Source organism: Bombina bombina, chromosome 1 (genome assembly GCF_027579735.1).
Source record: "Bombina bombina isolate aBomBom1 chromosome 1, aBomBom1.pri, whole genome shotgun sequence".
Taxonomy (NCBI): domain Eukaryota; kingdom Metazoa; phylum Chordata; class Amphibia; order Anura; family Bombinatoridae; genus Bombina; species Bombina bombina.
The window spans coordinates 953580184-953600036 of NC_069499.1; the positions used below are offsets into that span (position 1 = coordinate 953580184).

General features: G+C 36.9%; 1 protein-coding gene across 1 annotated transcript in view; it reads left to right on the forward strand.

Annotated features, from left to right (window-relative positions):
- VAPB (VAMP associated protein B and C) overlaps nucleotides 1-13963 on the forward strand; it is a gene marked incomplete in the record, with an annotated part of 264351 nt that extends 250388 nt beyond the window's left edge. The window contains 1 exon segment of the mRNA XM_053704629.1: nucleotides 10306-13963. Coding sequence (XP_053560604.1) covers nucleotides 10306-10464 — 159 coding nt within the window.
- Nucleotides 13964-19853: the final 5890 nt, after the last annotated feature.

Genomic DNA, 19853 nt, shown 5'->3' on the forward strand with positions numbered 1-19853 from the left:
TTATAATTTCATTTTTTTTTTCATTATAAAGATTAAAACTTTTGATTTGGGTTGTGGATTAATTTTTTCAGCAGAATTGGCTGTCTTTATTTTTTTTATCCCTCCCTCTCTAGTGACTCTTGCGTGGAGTTCCACATCTTGGGTATTTGCTATCCCATACGTAACTAGCTCATGGACTCTTGCCAATTACATGAAAGAGAACATAATTTATGTAAGAATTTACCTGATAAATTCATTTGTTTCATATTGGCAAGAGTCCATGAGACCCACCCTTTTTATGGTGGTTATGATTTTGTTTGTATAAAGCACAATTATTCCAATTCCTTGTTGATGCTTTTTACTCCTTTCTTTATCACCCCACTTATTCGTTAAACTGAATTGTGGGTGTGGCGAGGGGTGTATTTATAGGCATTTTGAGGTTTGGGAAACTTTGCCCCTCATGGTAGGATTGTATATCCCATACGTCACTAGCTCATGGACTCTTGCCAATATGAAAGAAATTAATTTATCAGGTAAATTCTTACATAAATTATTTTATTGTGTCAAAAATGGGTGGGACAGAAGATCCTTAGAAAAATATGTCTCCCTGCAGATGATCCCAAGAGGGCTCAGATTGAGGAAGCTCCCTTCATTTATAGTAACAGATGAAAAATTCCAGTTGGAATGGAACGACATTTTATCAGAATGTTCCATAAGACTTATGGGACTAATTATAAGATATAAAGAGGACAAAATTAATGAGGCAAGATCATACATTGAGAACATATAAAAAGATCTAAATTTGTTTATTGACCATCATGATTATTCTAAAATGGATAAGATGCTACAAGAAACTGTAGACAAAGCAAAAAAAGATTTAAATTAAAAAAGTACAGCAGGGATTGTGAAGATTATTCCTTAAATAAAGTATACAATTGGCAATCAAAGAGGGGCCCTAGAGTGAGAAATAGCGGCAATAAACGCCATACAAATAAAAAGAAAGAAAAGAAAGCTCAGAAAAGAGTGACATTTTCTGATACTGATCGAGTCGAAGATGATGAATTATCAGAATTTGTGTCATTTATGTCAAATGAGCCATCATCAGAGGATGACTCAGGGACTGATCCTCAAACACTTGTTACTACTGTTCAGCCTGTTAATTTACCTGTTTTGTCTAGTGCTACTAATGTTGTAGAAAATGACCCAGTAGTGAGACCAAAGATAATAGGGTCTAATCCACCACATAGAGGTAATAAATATAAACAAAGTCAGGGAACAGTAGGATATATATATATATATATATATATATATATATATATATATATATATATATAATATTTTTTATATATATTTATTTATATACAATTCTGTGCAAAAGTTTAGAAACCCCTGACAATTTCCATGATTTTCATTTATAAATAATTGGGTGTTTGGATGAGCAATTTCATTTTGATCTATCAAATAACTGAAGGACACTGTAATATTTCAGTAGTGAAATGAGGTTTATTGGATTAACAGAAAATGTGCAATATGCATCAAAACGAAATTAGACATGTGCATAAATTTGGGCACCCCAACAGAAATATTGCATCAATATTTAGTAGACCCTCCTTTAGCAGAAATAACAGCCTCTAGACGCTTCCTATAGCCTGTAATGAGTGTGTCACATCCTTATGGGTAATGATGGGTTAATCCTCCCAGCCTCCATCTCATCTTGCAACACCTTTATAAGGCACACCTCTGTTTAGTATCATTGCTTGGTATTGAATGTCCTAACTACAGAGATACTAGCCCCTCCGATATCCTCGGACTACTTTTTGTCCCAACCTTTGCTATTAGTCTCTTGCTGAGACTGACTCTGACCTTCTACATCAGAACTCTTTACTTACAGCATTTTCCGCTGTACCAGATCCTTCAGCCACCTCTCCCAGTTCGGGTTGCCACTTCTCCGGATCCTACACGCTCAGCTGTTTGGCGGGTGACGTCACCGACGGCCGCATCAGATTCATCCGCAACCCCACGCTGCAAACAGCTCTCCGGCTGCTCTCTGCAACTTCACACCGCTCTGCTCAGTAACAGTATCAACGCTCTCAGCCTCAGGCAACTTTGGTACCACAACAACGATTGGTAACGAACTCTGACTTATTACTTGTCTCATATTGTTTCAGTAGTTAACTTCTCCTAAACTTAATCTATATTCTCGTTGCTCATCTTAATCTGTGTGATCACTTGCTATATATCCATACTATCCACCATGTTGTCTTGCTAGCTTCAGTGTCATTCAGATATTGACACTGTGCTAGTAAATAACTATATTAACATCCTTAGCAATCTATATAGGTATCAGAACCTGCTTATATATATTTATGCTTGGGATAACACACCTATATTTAACAACTATTGATATGGTACTGTTACATGACTGAGGGTTATTTCTACTATGTCTAAGAGTAACTTAGTAAATCTACTTATAATAGTAATAACGACACTTTGTATGTCTGGGTTGTTACAGGAATACCAAGCCCAAAAAAGATATATAGGTGTGATGAATCCTGCAGAGCTCTCTAATTATGTGGTCACTCTAGGCCAAAAGGTGGATCAATTAAATTTAGGCCTGAGAGATCTACAGATAGAAAACCAAACCTTGAAAAATATAATTAAAGAAGGGCTTACCCCAGCACCTCATCACACTGACACCCCACCAGAGCCCCCTGTTAGTCCACCTGATAAGTTTAGTGGTGACAGGAAGCAATTCAGACAGTTCATTAATGCCTGCACTTTATTCTTTACTTTAAAACCAAAAACCTTTGCAACTGACAAAATCAAGGTTTTAACAATGATATCCTATTTAAGGGGTGAACCCAGGGTTTGGGCAGATTCGCTTTACGAACAAAATAGTCCTATGTTAAACTCACTTGATGATTTCCTCAGTTCCTTATCTTCCTTATATGAGGACCCCCACAGACAAAGCACTGCAGAGCACAAACTCAGGAATCTGAAACAAAATAAAAGAGCTGTGGAAGATTACATTTCTGAGTTTAAAATCTGGCAACTAGATTCAGGCTGGAATCAAGTTTCCCTAAAAAGTCAGTTCAGACTAGGACTCTCAGAACATATTAAAGATGAATTTGCAAGACTAGACTTACCAGATAATTTGGAAGGTCTAATGCAACTAAGCATAAAGATTGATCACAGAATTAGAGAGAGAAAACAGGAAAAAGTTTCTCATGACACCAATATTAGATACCATGATCCCCGAAGTCCTTTACAACTAAAGGGTACAGAGGAGCCAATGGATATCGGTGCCATCAAGGGACCTCTCACTTTAGAGGAGAAAAACAGACGAAGACTTAATCACCTATGTCTATATTGTGCTTCAAAGGAACATGATGTTTCCACTTGCCCAGTACTTAAAAGAACTAAAAAGGGTAAGAACTCTGACACAGTGTTAACCTTGAAAATTACCAACTCCCAGGTAACAAACTGTCTTATTCCAATTTCTTTGCAGTGGGACCACCGCCGCCTCAGCTCTGAAGCTGTTATTGACTCTGGCGCATATTCCTGTTATATTGATTATGCACTTGTCAAGTTAAATAAAATACCACTTGTTAAGAAGCAGAAACCTGTTCTGGTGCGCCTTATTGACGGTAAACAACTTGAGTCAGGGCCTATTACACACCAGACAGTACCCATACTGGTTACAACACAAAATAACCACCGTGAGTACATAACTTTTGATGTACTTACATCACCCATCTATTCTTTGATACTTGGGCTACAATGGCTTAGGTTACACCAACCCACGATACTATGGGAATCCAACACTGTGCTTTTTAACTCTCCATACTGTCAGTCTACATGTACACCAAATATACAAATACTGTCAGTCACAGAGGTTCAAATACTACAACAATACATAGAATTTGAACAAGTTTTCTGTAAAAAAGAGGCCGAAACTCTCCCACCACATAGGCCATATGACTGCCCAATAGATTTAATCCCGGGATCAGATATTCCCTATGGCCACATTTTCCCACTATCTGAAAATGAGTTATCTCATTTAAAAACATATATAAACGAAAACTTACGGAAAGGGTTTATAAGACCTTCCACCTCTCCAGCAGGAGCAGGTATCTTTTTTGTCAAAAACAAAGACCATTCCCTGCGTCCCATTGTAGACTATAGGGAAATAAATAAAAGAACTGTTAAAAACCGTTACCCCCTTCCTTTGATTCCAGAGTTAATAGAACATCTTAGGGGTGCATCTATATTTACAAAGCTTGACTTAAGGGGTGCATATAATCTGATAAGAATTAGACCAGGTGATGAATGGCTTACGGCGTTCAGAACCCGTTACGGACTATACGAATACACCGTAATGCCTTTCGGGCTCTGTAACGCCCCTGCTACCTTTCAAAGGTTCATAAATGATATATTCAGAGATCTACTTGATATGTCAATGGTGATTTACCTAGACGACATATTAATTTATTCATCTAACATTGATGAACACATCAAGCTAGTCAGAACTGTACTATCTAGGCTACAGGCACATCACTTGTACGTGAAACTAGAGAAATGTATCTTCCATTCTCAGGACATTACATTTTTGGGATACCACATTACACCACAGGGTATCTCCATGGAAACCGACAAGGTTTCAACTATACTTAACTGGCCAATCCCAAAAACGAAGAAAGACGTTCAGAAGTTTTTAGGTTTTTCTAATTTCTACCGAAAATTTATAAGGAATTTCGCTAGCATAACAAAACCCCTAACTGAACTAACAAAGAACCAAACTCCATTCATATGGTCACAAAGCACAAATAAAGTTTTCCAGTATTTGAAAACATGTTTTACTACAGCACCCATACTTTCTTTTCCCAAATCAAACCTCCAATATATCTTAGAGGTTGACGCCTCCCACTACGCTATTGGCGCCATCCTATCCCAACGCCCCTCATCTCAAGAACCCATTCACCCTATTGCATTCTATTCTAGAGTTCTTACAGCTTCAGAATTAAATTATCATATTGGAGAGAAGGAGCTACTTGCCATGAAAGCAGCTCTAGAGCATTGGAGGCATCTCCTAGAGGGTACTGACAAACCTATCCAAATTTATACAGATCATAGAAACCTCAAATACCTCAAAACCCATAGGACATTGACTTCTAGACAAGTCAGATGGAGTCTCTTCTTTTCAAGGTTCACATACAACATAACTTATAGACCCGCATCAAAAAATAAAAAAGCTGACATTCTTTCAAGACTACCCGAATTACCTACTGTACAACCACCATATGGAACTATTATTCCAGATCACTGTTTTCGCGAATCACTTGGATTACTATTTAATGAAGGATTTTCCTTCCATGAACATCAGCAAACTGATGTTACATTGCCTCAATACCTGCTAAAAAGAGGTACTGATGGGTTATACCATAAAGACAATAAGGTATATGTACCTCCATCTCTAAGAATCTCTATACTCAAAGCCATGCATGATTCAACCCTAACGGGACACCCAGGGGTACAAAGGACCTTAGAACTTACTAAGAGATCTTACTGGTGGCCACATATGTCCACAGATATACAGAAATACATTCAGTCTTGTGACATCTGCACTACCTGCAAGATTGAAAAACACAAGCCGGTAGGATATCTACTCTCCTTACCCATACCTGAAAAACCTTGGACTCATATAGCTGCTGACTTTATAGTCGAGCTACCAAAATCCAGCAATAACACCACTATCATGGTGGTTGTTGATTTGTTCACGAAGATGGCACACTTCATTCCGTTTCACAAACTGCCAACCTCTATGGAATCCGCATCCCTACTTATTGATAACGTCATAAAACTACATGGGTTGCCTCTGTCAATTACCACAGACAGAGGAACGCAATTTACTTCTAGAATGTGGAGAGAACTCTGTAAGGCTCTTTCCATTGAACAACGTTTAAGTACCGCATATCATCCCCAGACTAACGGTCAAACGGAGCGAACGAATCAGTGGTTGGAGGAATATCTTAGATGTTTTGCCACACAAAATCAAGATAACTGGTCATCACTACTTCCATTGGCAGAGTTTGCCCATAACAACGCTCATCATTCCACTATCAAGACCACTCCGTTCTTCGCCAACTATGGATTTCATCCACTGTTTCATGTCAATCCTCAATATGACAGTCAGTGCCCAGTAGTTAATGACACCACTAACAATATCGCTGAAACCTTCTCTATTCTTGCCGACAATATCAAAACTGCTCAGGATAGACAGAAAGTTTACTATAATTTGAGGAGAAGACCAGCACCCGAATATATGATTGGAGATCTGGTGTGGCTATCAACGAGGAACCTTCGTCTCAGTACACCCACAAGGAAATTGAATAGGTTCTACATTGGACCCTTCCCAATTAAGAGGATAATAAACTCCAATGCAGTCACTTTGCAACTCCCCGACGACTATAGGATACACCCCACCTTTCACGTTAACCTGCTAAAGCCGTACAAAGAACTAAGGAATCCATCTACTAGTTCTACTTCTCAGGTTCCTGTTATTCCAGATTGTGAATTTGAGGTGGAGAAAATATTAGACTCAAGAAGAGTCTCTGGCCGCTTGCAGTACTTGATACGTTGGAAAGGGTATTCTTCTGAAGATGATTCCTGGGAGCCTTCCGTTAATCTGTCCGCCCCAAGACTCATTTCTATCTTCCATCGGCGTAACCCAGACAGGCCTCATCCTTGAACCCCAGAGTGGTTCATTTTGGGGGACCCCTCTGTCACATCCTTATGGGTAATGATGGGTTAATCCTCCCAGCCTCCATCTCATCTTGCAACACCTTTATAAGGCACACCTCTGTTTAGTATCATTGCTTGGTATTGAATGTCCTAACTACAGAGATACTAGCCCCTCCGATATCCTCGGACTACTTTTTGTCCCAACCTTTGCTATTAGTCTCTTGCTGAGACTGACTCTGACCTTCTACATCAGAACTCTTTACTTACAGCATTTTCCGCTGTACCGGATCCTTCAGCCACCTCTCCCAGTTCGGGTTGCCACTTCTCCGGATCCTACACGCTCAGCTGTTTGGCGGGTGACGTCACCGACGGCCGCATCAGATTCATCCGCAACCCCACGCTGCAAACAGCTCTCCGGCTGCTCTCTGCAACTTCACACCGCTCTGCTCAGTAACAGTATCAACGCTCTCAGCCTCAGGCAACTTTGGTACCACAACAACGATTGGTAACGAACTCTGACTTATTACTTGTCTCATATTGTTTCAGTAGTTAACTTCTCCTAAACTTAATCTATATTCTCGTTGCTCATCTTAATCTGTGTGATCACTTGCTATATATCCATACTATCCACCATGTTGTCTTGCTAGCTTCAGTGTCATTCAGATATTGACACTGTGCTAGTAAATAACTATATTAACATCCTTAGCAATCTATATAGGTATCAGAACCTGCTTATATATATTTATGCTTGGGATAACACACCTATATTTAACAACTATTGATATGGTACTGTTACATGACTGAGGGTTATTTCTACTATGTCTAAGAGTAACTTAGTAAATCTACTTATAATAGTAATAACGACACTTTGTATGTCTGGGTTGTTACAGAGTGTCTGGATTCTGGATGAAGGTATTTTGGACCATTCCTCCTTGCAAAACCTCTCTAGTGCAGTTAGGTTTGATGGTTGCCGAGCATGCACAGCCCGCTTAAAATCACCCCACAGATTTCCAATGATATTTAGGTCTGAGGACTGGGATGGCCATTCCAGAACATTGTACTTGTTCCTCTGCATAAATGCCAGAGTAGATTTTGAGCAGTGTTTTGGGTCGTTGATGTAACTTCAACTTTGTGACTGATTCCTCAACATTATTCTCAAGTATCTGCTGATATTGAGTGGAATCCATGTGACCCTCAACTTTAACAAGATTCCCAGTACAGGCACTTGCCACACAGCCCCACAGCATGATGGAACATCCACCAAATTTTACTGTGGGTAGCAAGTGTTTGTCTTGTTTTTTTGCCGCCATGCATAACTCCCCTTTTATGACCAAATAACTCAATCTTTGTTTCATCAGTCCACGGCACCTTCTTCCAAAATGAAGCTGGTTTGTCCAAATGTGCGTTTGCATACCTCAAGCAACTCTGTTTGTGGCGTGTGCAGAAAAGGCTTCTTCCGCATCACTCGCCCATAAAGCTTCTCCTTGTGCAAAGTGCGCTGAATTGTTGAACGATGCACAGTGATACCATCTGCAGCAAGATGATGTTGTAGGTCTTTGGAGGTGGTCTGTGGGCTGTTTTTGATTGTTCTCACCATCCTTTGCCTCTCCGATATTTTACTTGGCCTGCCACTTCTGGCCTTAACAAGAACTGTGCCTGTGGTCTTCCATTTCCTCGCTATGTTCTTCACAATGGACACTGACATCTTAAATCTCTGTGATAGCTTTTTGTAGCCTTCCCCTTCCTTCAGGTCATTTGAGAGTTGTTTTGAGGCCCCCATGTTGCCACTCTTCAGAGGAGAGTCAAAGAGAACAACTTGCAATTGGCCACCTTAAATATGCACCGGTCTATGAAGTTCAAGGTTTAATGGGCTCACCAAACCAATTGTGTGTGCCAATTAATCAGTGCTAGGTAGTTACAGGTATTCAAAATGACAAGGGTGCCCAAATTTATGCACCTGTCTAATTTCGTTTTGATGCATATTGAACATTTTCTGTTAATCCAATAAACCTTATTTCACTACTGAATTATTACTCTGTCCTTCATTTAAAATTAAATTGCTGATCCAAACACCCAATTATTTATAAATGTAAATTATGGAAATTGTCAGGGGTGACTAAACTTTTGCATACAAGTGTGTGTGTGTGTGTATGTATATATGTATATGTATATATATATATATATATATATATATATATATATATATATATATATATACACACACACACACACAGAGAGAAGTGCACTCACAGGAACGAACAACTGGCTCAATACCATTGTTAGCCTGTTCTATGGCGATTTACTACCTGGGTGCAACTTTTTAGCCCAGTAATGCTTTTCACAGAGTGGAACTTTCCTGTAGCATATCAGTCTGATCCCACGGTCAGTCCAGCGCTGAAATACCAGGCAATTCCTCTCTGAACAAGGAACACAGCAACCCCAGACGATCGTTTCGGCCTTCATTGGGCCTCGTCAATGTGGTGTAGCCATATTCCTCTAAGCACACTGAGCAAGGAGTCCACGTCTGGTTGCCCCTTTTTCCCATAGGGAGACTAAATACATACAGAGAGAAGTGCACTCACAGGAACGAACAACTGGTTTAATACCATTGTTAGCCTGTTCTATGGCGATTTACCACCTGGGTGCAACTTTTTATTATAATATATATATGTATGCAGCCACCAATCAGCAGCTAAAATCTAGGTTCTTTGCTGCTCCTGAGCTTACCTAGATAAACCTTTCAGCAAAGGATAACAAGAGAAGCAAGCAAATTAAATAGAAGTAAATTGGAAAGTTGTTTAAAATTCTATGCTCTATCTGAATAATGAAATAATTTTTTCGGGATTTTTATCTCCCTTCAAGTCTTTAATTGTATATTCTACAATATACTCCTATTCCATAACATGTAATGATATGTTTCAGTACTGGTTTGGCTGTGTGCTACTTAGATGGTGGACGAGTGTCTACTGGTTGTGTATTTAATTTCTTGGTGAAAAAGAGGTTTTTAAATCCTTCCCTTTGTTATTACTCGTGGTCTTCACAGCTTGGGTATTAGTTCCCATGAGTAATGGATCGTGGGCTCTCGCCACACCTTTATGAAAGAAAACATAATTTATGCTTACCTGATAAATTCATTTCTTTCATGGTGGTGAAAGTCCACTGGTCCCCACCCTTTCTTTTTTAAGGGTTTTTGTTTTACTTTTTAAAGCAGATATATTTCCCTGCTCCATAAAAAAAATTTTATTATTTTTTTGCTCTTTTTATGCGTTAGACTGAGGTATGTGGGAGGGGTTATATAGAGCTCTTGGAGTTTGGGAATCTTTGCCTCCTCCAAGTGGTAGGGAAGGTAATTCCCATAACTAATGGATCGTGGACTCTCACCACAATGAAGGAAATTAATTTGTCACGTAAGCATAAATTATGTATGTATGCCATGAGGCATTCTGTTTTCAAGGAAGGCTAAACTTTGTTTACATTCTTTATATATGCATAGGAAATGCATGTACTGAACAATAATGTATTTGTAAGTGTTGAACATGAATTTTTAGAATGATTTGTGTTTTTTTTGTTTTTCTTTTCTCAAAGGAGGAAGATGGATTGAGACTAAGAAAACTTCAGACCGTAAACAACCCAATGTCTCCATCTTCCCACCTGGCAAAAGAAGAGGGTTTAAATACCCGGATACTTGCTTTGGCAATTTTGTGCTTCTTTATTGGTGTAATTATAGGGAAAATTGCCTTGTAGGTGAAGCATGCTGAGAGAGAGAAAAAAGAAACAATCATACTGTCGATGGTTTAGCCATATCAAGGAAATTAAATTTATTCATAACAATGTTTAAAAGATGGAGAGAGAAAAAAATGTAAAACATTTCACAGGTCTTGCCTTTTAAGTTCCTCCCTGCACAATTATAACATATGCTTCTAGGATCAAAATAATTGTACAAAATGAACCATTAGAACATTGATTAAATAACAAGTTATGATTAATACTGTAACATCATACTGTAAATGTAATTTTAAAGAAGAAAACACACACTCAAGTTTTTAATCCCTGGGTATGTGTTGGCTGGGTTACCTCTTTTGTAAAAGAAAAAAGTATGATAAATGACATATTTCTTGACCTGCTAGCACTGACTTTATGTCAAGCTGTTTCCAAGTCGTTAAAGGTGATAACTTTTTTTTTCCTTCAAGATTATATAAATATATATAAATATATTAATCGTTGCTGCTCATAAATTATACAGTCAGTCTGTTCAGTTTTGTGCAAATGTTTCTAGTTTTTCTGGATGTAGGTACCCAGAGTCCAGCTCACCTGACCATACCTGGATTTGCACAAGATCTGCCATATTGCTTCCCAGTGTTTCATGACTGGTGGACTAGCCATTTTTATTTTTCTGGATGCGCGAAGATCGTTTACTGGCTACTTTTGGTGGCTGAGATTTAGCCGTAAAGCCTTGTGTGTTTTGTCTTCTGCTAGAGGGCCAGAAAGCTTCCTCAACTGAATCTGGCAATCGGAGTGCAGACATAAGATTTTGTGTGGTGGAAATCCAGTCCTAAAAACACTTTGTGTTCTTGTATCAACAGCCTTCTATTGTAAGTCGGTTGATAATGAAGGCCATGATAGAGCAATGTGGCCTGACTCATCAAGTATTGTCATTGAGTAATAATTATGGGGTGCTAAAGTCATTATTGGTTTGTTTTAAGGGATAAAGCACAGTCATCCTATGTATTGATGCAATAGATTTAAACTAGATTGTATGTGCCAGGAACCTAGGGGTTAATTCTCCGCAGCATCCAGATTTTGCCTCCATCTTATTAAAGGAAATGGTTAGTAACCTAGTAACGGTTGTCTTGTAAATATCTTTACCAGATTTCCTGTGGTGCAGTGATTTACAGATTTTTTTTTATTCCCCCCCCCCCCCCCCTTTACCAGTTGTATTGAACATAAAACACTGGCCAAGCTCAAGATATCACTGAGGAAAAATATATATTGGGGTCGGACAAGGACCAAACCTATGAGTGTTGTAAATTTAATCATGGGTGGAAACTTACGCACCCCCTTAAAGGGGCTAATTTTAATTAAAACAAAATGTATTTATTTCCGAAAAAAATTGAAGAGCAGGATAATACTCGTATTATTAGCAATTACCTCTAATTCTTAATGTAGATTATTTCTGTTAATGAAACATCCTAATGTAATGCTCTTATATATTAGAGCACTTTGGTGTTACACAAATGTTTTTTCACAGCTGTGAGTTTAACCCCGACAGGTTGATAAACAGTTAAAATGAATTGCTACTTCTAAGGAGGATACCTGCTAAGCCAATCATGAACTGCATACACACATAGCTGCCATTCACCAGCCGTGTCCTCCTTTGGAATGGCATGGGATAATGTTCATCCTCCTATTACAGAGATTACCAGAGGGAATCATGTATTAATGAAATGCTATAATAAATTAAAGTGAAAGTAAACTTTCGCCTTTGTCTAAACAGATCTGGAAGGTTAGCGATATGTTAGAGTTTAAATCATCGGTTGTAATGAAGATGCGCTATAACTTTTTAATGTAACGCTGACATTCAAATTCTATGTGCTACAGCTGCCTACTTGAAAAGTAATTTTATTGTTGAGTAATGGTTTGAAGTGTTTTCCAATCAGCGTTCTAGCCATACGGCACTTTTGTTGCAACCAGAGCGCAGATTGAAGAATATTTCAAACAACAATATTACTTTTGAAGTCGGCGATAGGAGCGTGGGGAATTTGAATTTCTGCACTACATTAAAAAGTAAGTTGTATAGCGCATCTTCATTACAACTGATGAATTAAACTCCATCTAAAATATCACTAACATTCTGGATCTGATTAGACAAAGGGCAACATTTACTATCACTTTAAGCATTCTATATATGTGTCAATGTCCCTTGAATCAAGTTTATAGCACAATGTTTAATAGTGGTGACTCATCTTTATGATGTTGAGTTAAGTTACTGCTCCTGAGCATACCTAGATATGCTTTTAAATAAGGATACCTAGAAAAGGAAGCAAATTAGTTAACAAAAGTAAAGTGTTATCAAATGTTACTACTTGGCATTTATTTTACTTTCATGTCAGTGTATTTGAATGTCCCAGACCACCAGCGCAGGCAGTTAACTAGTGTAATCCATAATATTCTTAGCTTCCAGAACTTTGTTTGGAACATGTAGAACATTTTGATTTGGGATTATAATACAGTGCCCAAGGTAACATTTTGGAATATCCTGTTGAAAATGAATAACTTGGTGTACAATATCCATATTTTACAAGAATATATCCAGCCATAGTATGAAATGTAGGTTTTGAAACTGTCTCATTTAGAGCAGCTCCTTTTTTTGTTTTAAAAAAAGAAGAAAAATATGGGTTTATTTCACTGTTCAAACAGTGTATGACTGCTCAGATAAACTGAATTGAGCCTCTTACATTTTCATTTTGCTCAAATTTAATTTGACTTATGACCTAGTACTAAAACATTTAGGGTAAAGAGTATTGTGGTTGTGATAGCTCATTGTGTATATTGAACGTTCTCATCACAACCAATTTCAATAGATATGATTTATCACCTTCACGCCATTTTATATGGTGTCCTGTAGCCCCTTCCACTTTGATGCATTCAAGAATCGGACTGAGGGGCGTGACTAGCAGCATAGGCAGTCCCCCATTATCCGATCCCAGCCTTGAAATCACGTGATCCCATCAATGATTGTATGATTTTATTACGTTATTGTAATTAAGCAGCTCTTTAATGAGTACTGTTGCATATTCCTTTATTACTAGAGATAATTTACTGTGCATTTAAGAACACATTTTAACAGATGTTGATCTGCACCCCAGCAATATGGTTAAACTAAGGTTTCAAGGCACTCCTGTGTAAATTATACTATTTTAGATTATCTAAAACGGCTGTTAGGACTATTTTTCTTTTTTTACACATTTTTACAGGTTGTGGAATTGCAATGGACAAAAATACTTCTTTTTTTATTCTGTGTGTAGGAAAAAATATATAAAGGCGTATTTAATTTTTTGCATTTCCTGTAAATCATCGGCTTCCAAGATCAAAAGCAGAAGGTGGTCATTCTGATTTTGCTAAATATTCTGTCATTATAAGGGACAGTGTAGACCGGAATTCTGTCTCATATGTACCAAAGTAACTATTAAAGTCTTATCTCAAAAGAGGTTACGTAAAAATAAAATTAATTTTTTTTTCCTTTCTTTCTTTCAAAATATTTGGTTGCCATGAAAATATTATTAAAAATAGCTCTCCTAATTTTCTGTGATTTCTGACGTTTAAGCTGTAAACGTGTTGTAAATACTAAGACAGCCTTTTAATATTTATTTTAAAAGCACAGTTACTATATAAAACCTATGCATTATTTTATACTACTTTTTATTCCTTCAAGAATTTGCTAAAGCGGTTTTGTTTAGCCATTGAAACAGGAAATGTGTGTTTTGCTTACTAATTCCTAGAAGAAAAGCTCACTGGTTTTATTTGTAGATAGTGGTATGCACCATAAGACTAAGGGACATGAAACCTTACATTTTTATTTCATGATTCAGATAGAATATAAAATTCAAATTCTATTAACAAATTTGCTTTGTGTTCACAGCATTATTCATTGAAGGGAATACCTGTACCTAGTTAGGCAGTGTGCAACATGCCTGGAATGCTGTATGACAGAAGTCTGTGTAAACACTGATGCCATCCAGTGCTCTTGCAAATGTATAATTTAGTTACAGGCATTTTCTTTAGCTGCTGCCATATAGTGCTCCTGAAGTAATCTAAATGCCTTCCAAAGGATACCAAAGGAACTAAATGCATTTGATAATAGAAATAAATGAGAAAGTTTCTTAGAATTGTATAATCTGAATCATAAAGATACATGAAACTCAAGTGCTTTTCTTTTAAGAACAAACTCCACCTTTTCATCACAAGAACATCTATTTAAAAAAAAACAGGTATATTTTAAATTGCCCTCTTTTAGATGCAGCTAAGACAAATTCAATGAGTTTATTGTCCATTATCTCATGTGTATGAGTGTCTGTGTAGATGTATCCATAATTTTATGAGCGTATATTCACACATAACTATTACATCCATGTAGGGCTGGAAAATATCATTAGTTTATCAATCAGGGAAAAAAGTTACTCATCGGGGCTCTGTAGAAGTAGGCAAAACCCAGATTACTTTTTATCTTTTGCAGTTCTGTTACAATTTTATTAGATTTTATGGTAACAACTGAGTGTCACCTGTTAGCAAGGATTTCTAAACAAGTGTGCTAAGGAGGTTTTGCATTTTCTCCATGGGGCATACATCAAGTTTATGGTAATGATCTTTACATTTGGTCAATGCATCTCAAGTGGTCCAATAATTATAAAGATGGTTGCTTGACTATTATTAATGTTCCTATTATTTATTTTTAGTTATTACCTCCTATGTATTGGTATTGTAAATCCACCAGTGTTTTATTTTTATTTTCCTTGGTTTAACCACAGTAGCCATCTTTGTGTAATGGTGCACTACAAAATTAGGTTATACAGATGTTTATGGAAACCTAAATATCTCAGCTCTGTATGGTCCTAGCTACTTGGAGGAAAAGAAAGGATCTCTAGATCACGGTACAAGATACATGTACATATATAAATGTTTTGCACATTCTTGATCCTTAGACTTAGACCTCAAGTCTTAATGTAATGATCAAAATCACTGAAAGTTCCACTTTTAGGGTCAATTTATAATGTGAAGGGTTTGATTTTTTAGGGGGTACCTAGGTTAGTATAGTGTACATACAGAACATTTCATGTTTGAGGCTTCTCTTTTTATGGGGGCAAGAGAGTACAATTTTGTATTTTTCATGTAATTGGCAAGAGTCCATGAGCTAGTGACGTATGGGATATACAATCCTACCAAGAGGGGCAAAGTTTACCAAACCTCAAAATGCCTATAAATACACCCCTCACCACACCCACAATTCAGTTTTACAAACTTTGCCTCCTATGGAGGTGGTGAAGTAAGTTTGTGCTAAGATTTCTACGTTGATATGCGTTTCTCAGCATTTTTTAAGCCCGTTTTCTCTGAGTACAGTGAATGTCTGAGGGATGTGAAGGGAGTATCACCTATTGAATGCAATGGTTTTCCTCACGGGGATCTATTTCATAGGTTTTCTGTTATCGGTCATAGAGATTCATCTCCTACCTCCCTTTTCAGATCGACAATATACTCTCATATTCCATTACCTCTACTGATAACCGTTTCAGTACTGGTTTGGCTATCTGCTATATGTGGATAGGTGAAAATGTACAAAAATGTGTGCAGAGAGATTTGCAACACAAAGAGACTGCAGGTTGCTGGGTTATATAATAATTCGACCCACTAAAGATTAAGGTCAGACAAAAAAAAGGATAAGTAAATATATGAATAAAATCATACAAACATGCTCATTTATACTAAATAACTTTATTGGTGAAAAATATTTTAAAGTCCGACTGGACTCATACTCATGCACACACACACATACAATTAAAACTAGCTGGAACTCAGGTAATATGGTTGGTATATCAAATAGCACTCTGACTCAAAATTTTGACTTATATTATTTTAATATTGATCCCTGGCAGTATACGATAGGCTATAGACAGCAAGAAAAAATAACTGCTGAATTAGTTAGTCCTCCGTAAAGGCAAGTCTGCACAAAGAGAGATGGGCAAAACACTATATAATTAGATGTGCTGGGTATTAGTGCATTAATTAGCTGTCCCTGCACACACTTAAATGTATTAGTGTTTTATTCCCAAACTAAGCGAAGGTTGCGCTTTAATTATTATTCCCAGTATTGTTACTGGTAATTGTTAGGTTATAAGTATATAGGGCCCATTGATATTAGGTATAAACCTTAGATTCAGAAATAAGATATGGTGAGTGCCTTTTATTAGGTCACCAGTGTAGCAGTAGCAGTTGCTGTGTGTAACCTGCTGCTCGGGGTGAATATGTTGAAATAGAATAGCTTAAATGGATATTATTTGCTACAAACTAACATACGTTGCCGCAAATGTATCCAGTGTATCAAATGGTCACTGAAGAAAATAGGGCATGAAATGTACAAAATTCCCCAGTATCCAGACAAACCGATCACTGTTGATCATATGATTTTTAACAAGTGCAATATTGGTTTACATAACATTAGAGTCTCAGATATATCTATATGGTAAAATGTCTAAATTCATTAGCATAATGTTTATCAATCCACCAGTTTTTATCTGAGTCACAAATGTAATTTAGCAACTTGCATAGTAGTGCTCTGTCAGCTAGTCTGAATGCTATGCAGTTAAACCGCTTAGATATCGTAAGCTTATAGATTTCGAAATATGCTCCCTACTATTAGCAGGAGAAATACCACAGAAATGCTCTGGTTAGATTACAAAACGTCACTGGTCTAATTTGATCTATAGGTGGCATAAATAAGTCATACAGGGATCACCATTGGAAATGTCCCATTACAAACACCTAACAAAAGTTAGTAGGAAATAAAGGACTAAACTACCAAAAGGTCTCTTCTATAGCGGAGACCTGATTACTTTTAACTGTCTATAGATATTCGGCATATATTAAGAGTGCTAAGGCTGAGTCAGCAAATTAAAAATAGAGGTTCAATAACCCCGTGTTCGTGCCCCTGACGCGCGTTTCACATTACGCTTCCTCAGAGGGGTACGCGCCGGGCGGACGGAGCAGGTAATGATGGAATCTAAAACCCGCCTACGTATTCTAATTGGTTCACCAAAATGGCGCTATGTGACTTCTCATTGGTCAGTATTCGCAGTGTGACAAATGGAATTTCGAAAAGCACATTTCCTTAGTGAGCTGACAGATTCTCATTTGCGAGCTGGATTGTCAATAGATTTTAAAGGGCAAGAGTTAGTGTATCTGTCAAATACTTATAATCATGCATCGAGAGAGAAATAAAGTATTGAATGCGCTACAAATGGTGCATGTTTGCATCATTTTATTATTTGCATCAAAGTGTGATACTTGTGATGTATATCTGTTTGTAATAAATTATATCAACCGAAAACTGCAAGTCGTTTCATAGATATGGCATCTAAGTCATCTGTATCTGCTTGATATTATACTATACTGTAGGTTAATTTGTAAAACTTGTTATATGGGTACTAAAATAGACAAAAATAGAGCTCTTCACTAAGTTTCATGAGCGATTAATCATGTTATCACACTCTTGTATTTACAAGCCATACATTTATTTAATACAATTTCTATTCTTCACGTAATAAGATTCCACATATTCACCTCACTAAATATTATTCTATACAATTATTAATTCTTCACTCTATCACAGTGCAGTAATATTCTTTATTTCTAAATGTTATTTTTACATATTGTCCAATACACTCTTTGTGGAATTTAATAAATGTTCACTCACACTTTTTTATTTTTAGAGAGTATCACATCCCCTTTATTCCTTATGTTTGCCTTTTGTTCACATTTTTTTCACAATTCTATATTATATTTACACTATTTAGTTTTTTAATTTTACAGTGGATTTATTTATCCTGTATTAAGGATAATCGAGGAATTGTTTAATCACAGTGCATCTATTGTATGCGGTACTTAAAATACAGTAAATTTCTTCAAATTATGAACTTTTAATTTGATCAATATAGCAGTGACATATTGTTTAAACACTTGGATAACCAATAGTAGATAATAATATCTCACTTTCTTTGAATTATTATTTTTGTCTATTTTAGTACCCATATAACAAGTTTTACAAATTAACCTACAGTATAGTATAATATCAAGCAGATACAGATGACTTAGATGCCATATCTATGAAACGACTTGCAGTTTTCGGTTGATATAATTTATTACAAACAGAGATATACATAACAAGTATCACACTTTGATGCAAATAATAAAATGATGCAAACATATTCACCCCGAGCAGCAGGTTACACACAGCAACTGCTACACTGGTGACCTAATAAAAGGCACTCACCATATCTTATTTCTGAATCTAAGGTTTATACCTAATATCAATGGGCCCTATATACTTATAACCTAACAATTACCAGTAACAATACTGGGAATAATAATTATAGCGCAACCTTCGCTTAGTTTGGGAATAAAACACTAATACATTTAAGTGTGTGCAGGGACAGCTAATTAATGCACTAATACCCAGCACATCTAATTATATAGTGTTTTGCCCATCTCTCTTTGTGCAGACTTGCCTTTACGGAGGACTAACTAATTCAGCAGTTATTTTTTCTTGCTGTCTATAGCCTATCGTATACTGCCAGGGATCAATATTAAAATACTATAACAGTCAAGATCCTTTGTCAGTAAATAAATTTTGAGTCTTAGAGTGCTATTTGATATACCAACCATATTACCTGAGTTCCAGCTAGTTTTAATTGTATGTGTGTGTGTGCATGAGTATGAGTCCAGTCGGACTTTAAAATATTTTTCACCAATAAAGTTATTTAGCATAAATGAGCATGTTTGTATGATTTTATTCATATATTTACTTATCCTTTTCTCCAACATTGGTGTGTCCGGTCCACGGCGTCATCCTTACTTGTGGGATATCCCTTCCCCAACAGGAAATGGCAAAGAGTCCCAGAAAAGCTGGCCATATAGTCCCTCCTAGGCTCCGCCCACCCCAGTCATTTTCTTTGCCGTTGCACAGGCAACATCTCCACGGAGATGGTTAAGAGTTTTTTGGTGTTTAAATGTAGTTTTTATTCTTCTATCAAGTGTTTGTTATTTTAAAATAGTGCTGGTATGTAGTATTTACTCTGAAACAGAAAAGGATGAAGATTTCTGTTTGTGAGAGGAAGATGATTTTAGCAGACAGTAACTAAAATCGATTGCTGTTTCCACATAGGACTGTTGAGATGAAGTAACTTCAGTTGGGGGAAACAGTTAGCAGACTTTTCTGTTTAAGGTATGACTAGCCATATTTCTAAAAAGACCATGTAATGCTGGAAGGCTGTCATTTCCCCTCATGGGGACCGGTAAGCCATTTTCTTAGTCAAACAAACAGAATAAAGGGCTTAATATGGGCTAAAAAACTGCTAGACATTTTT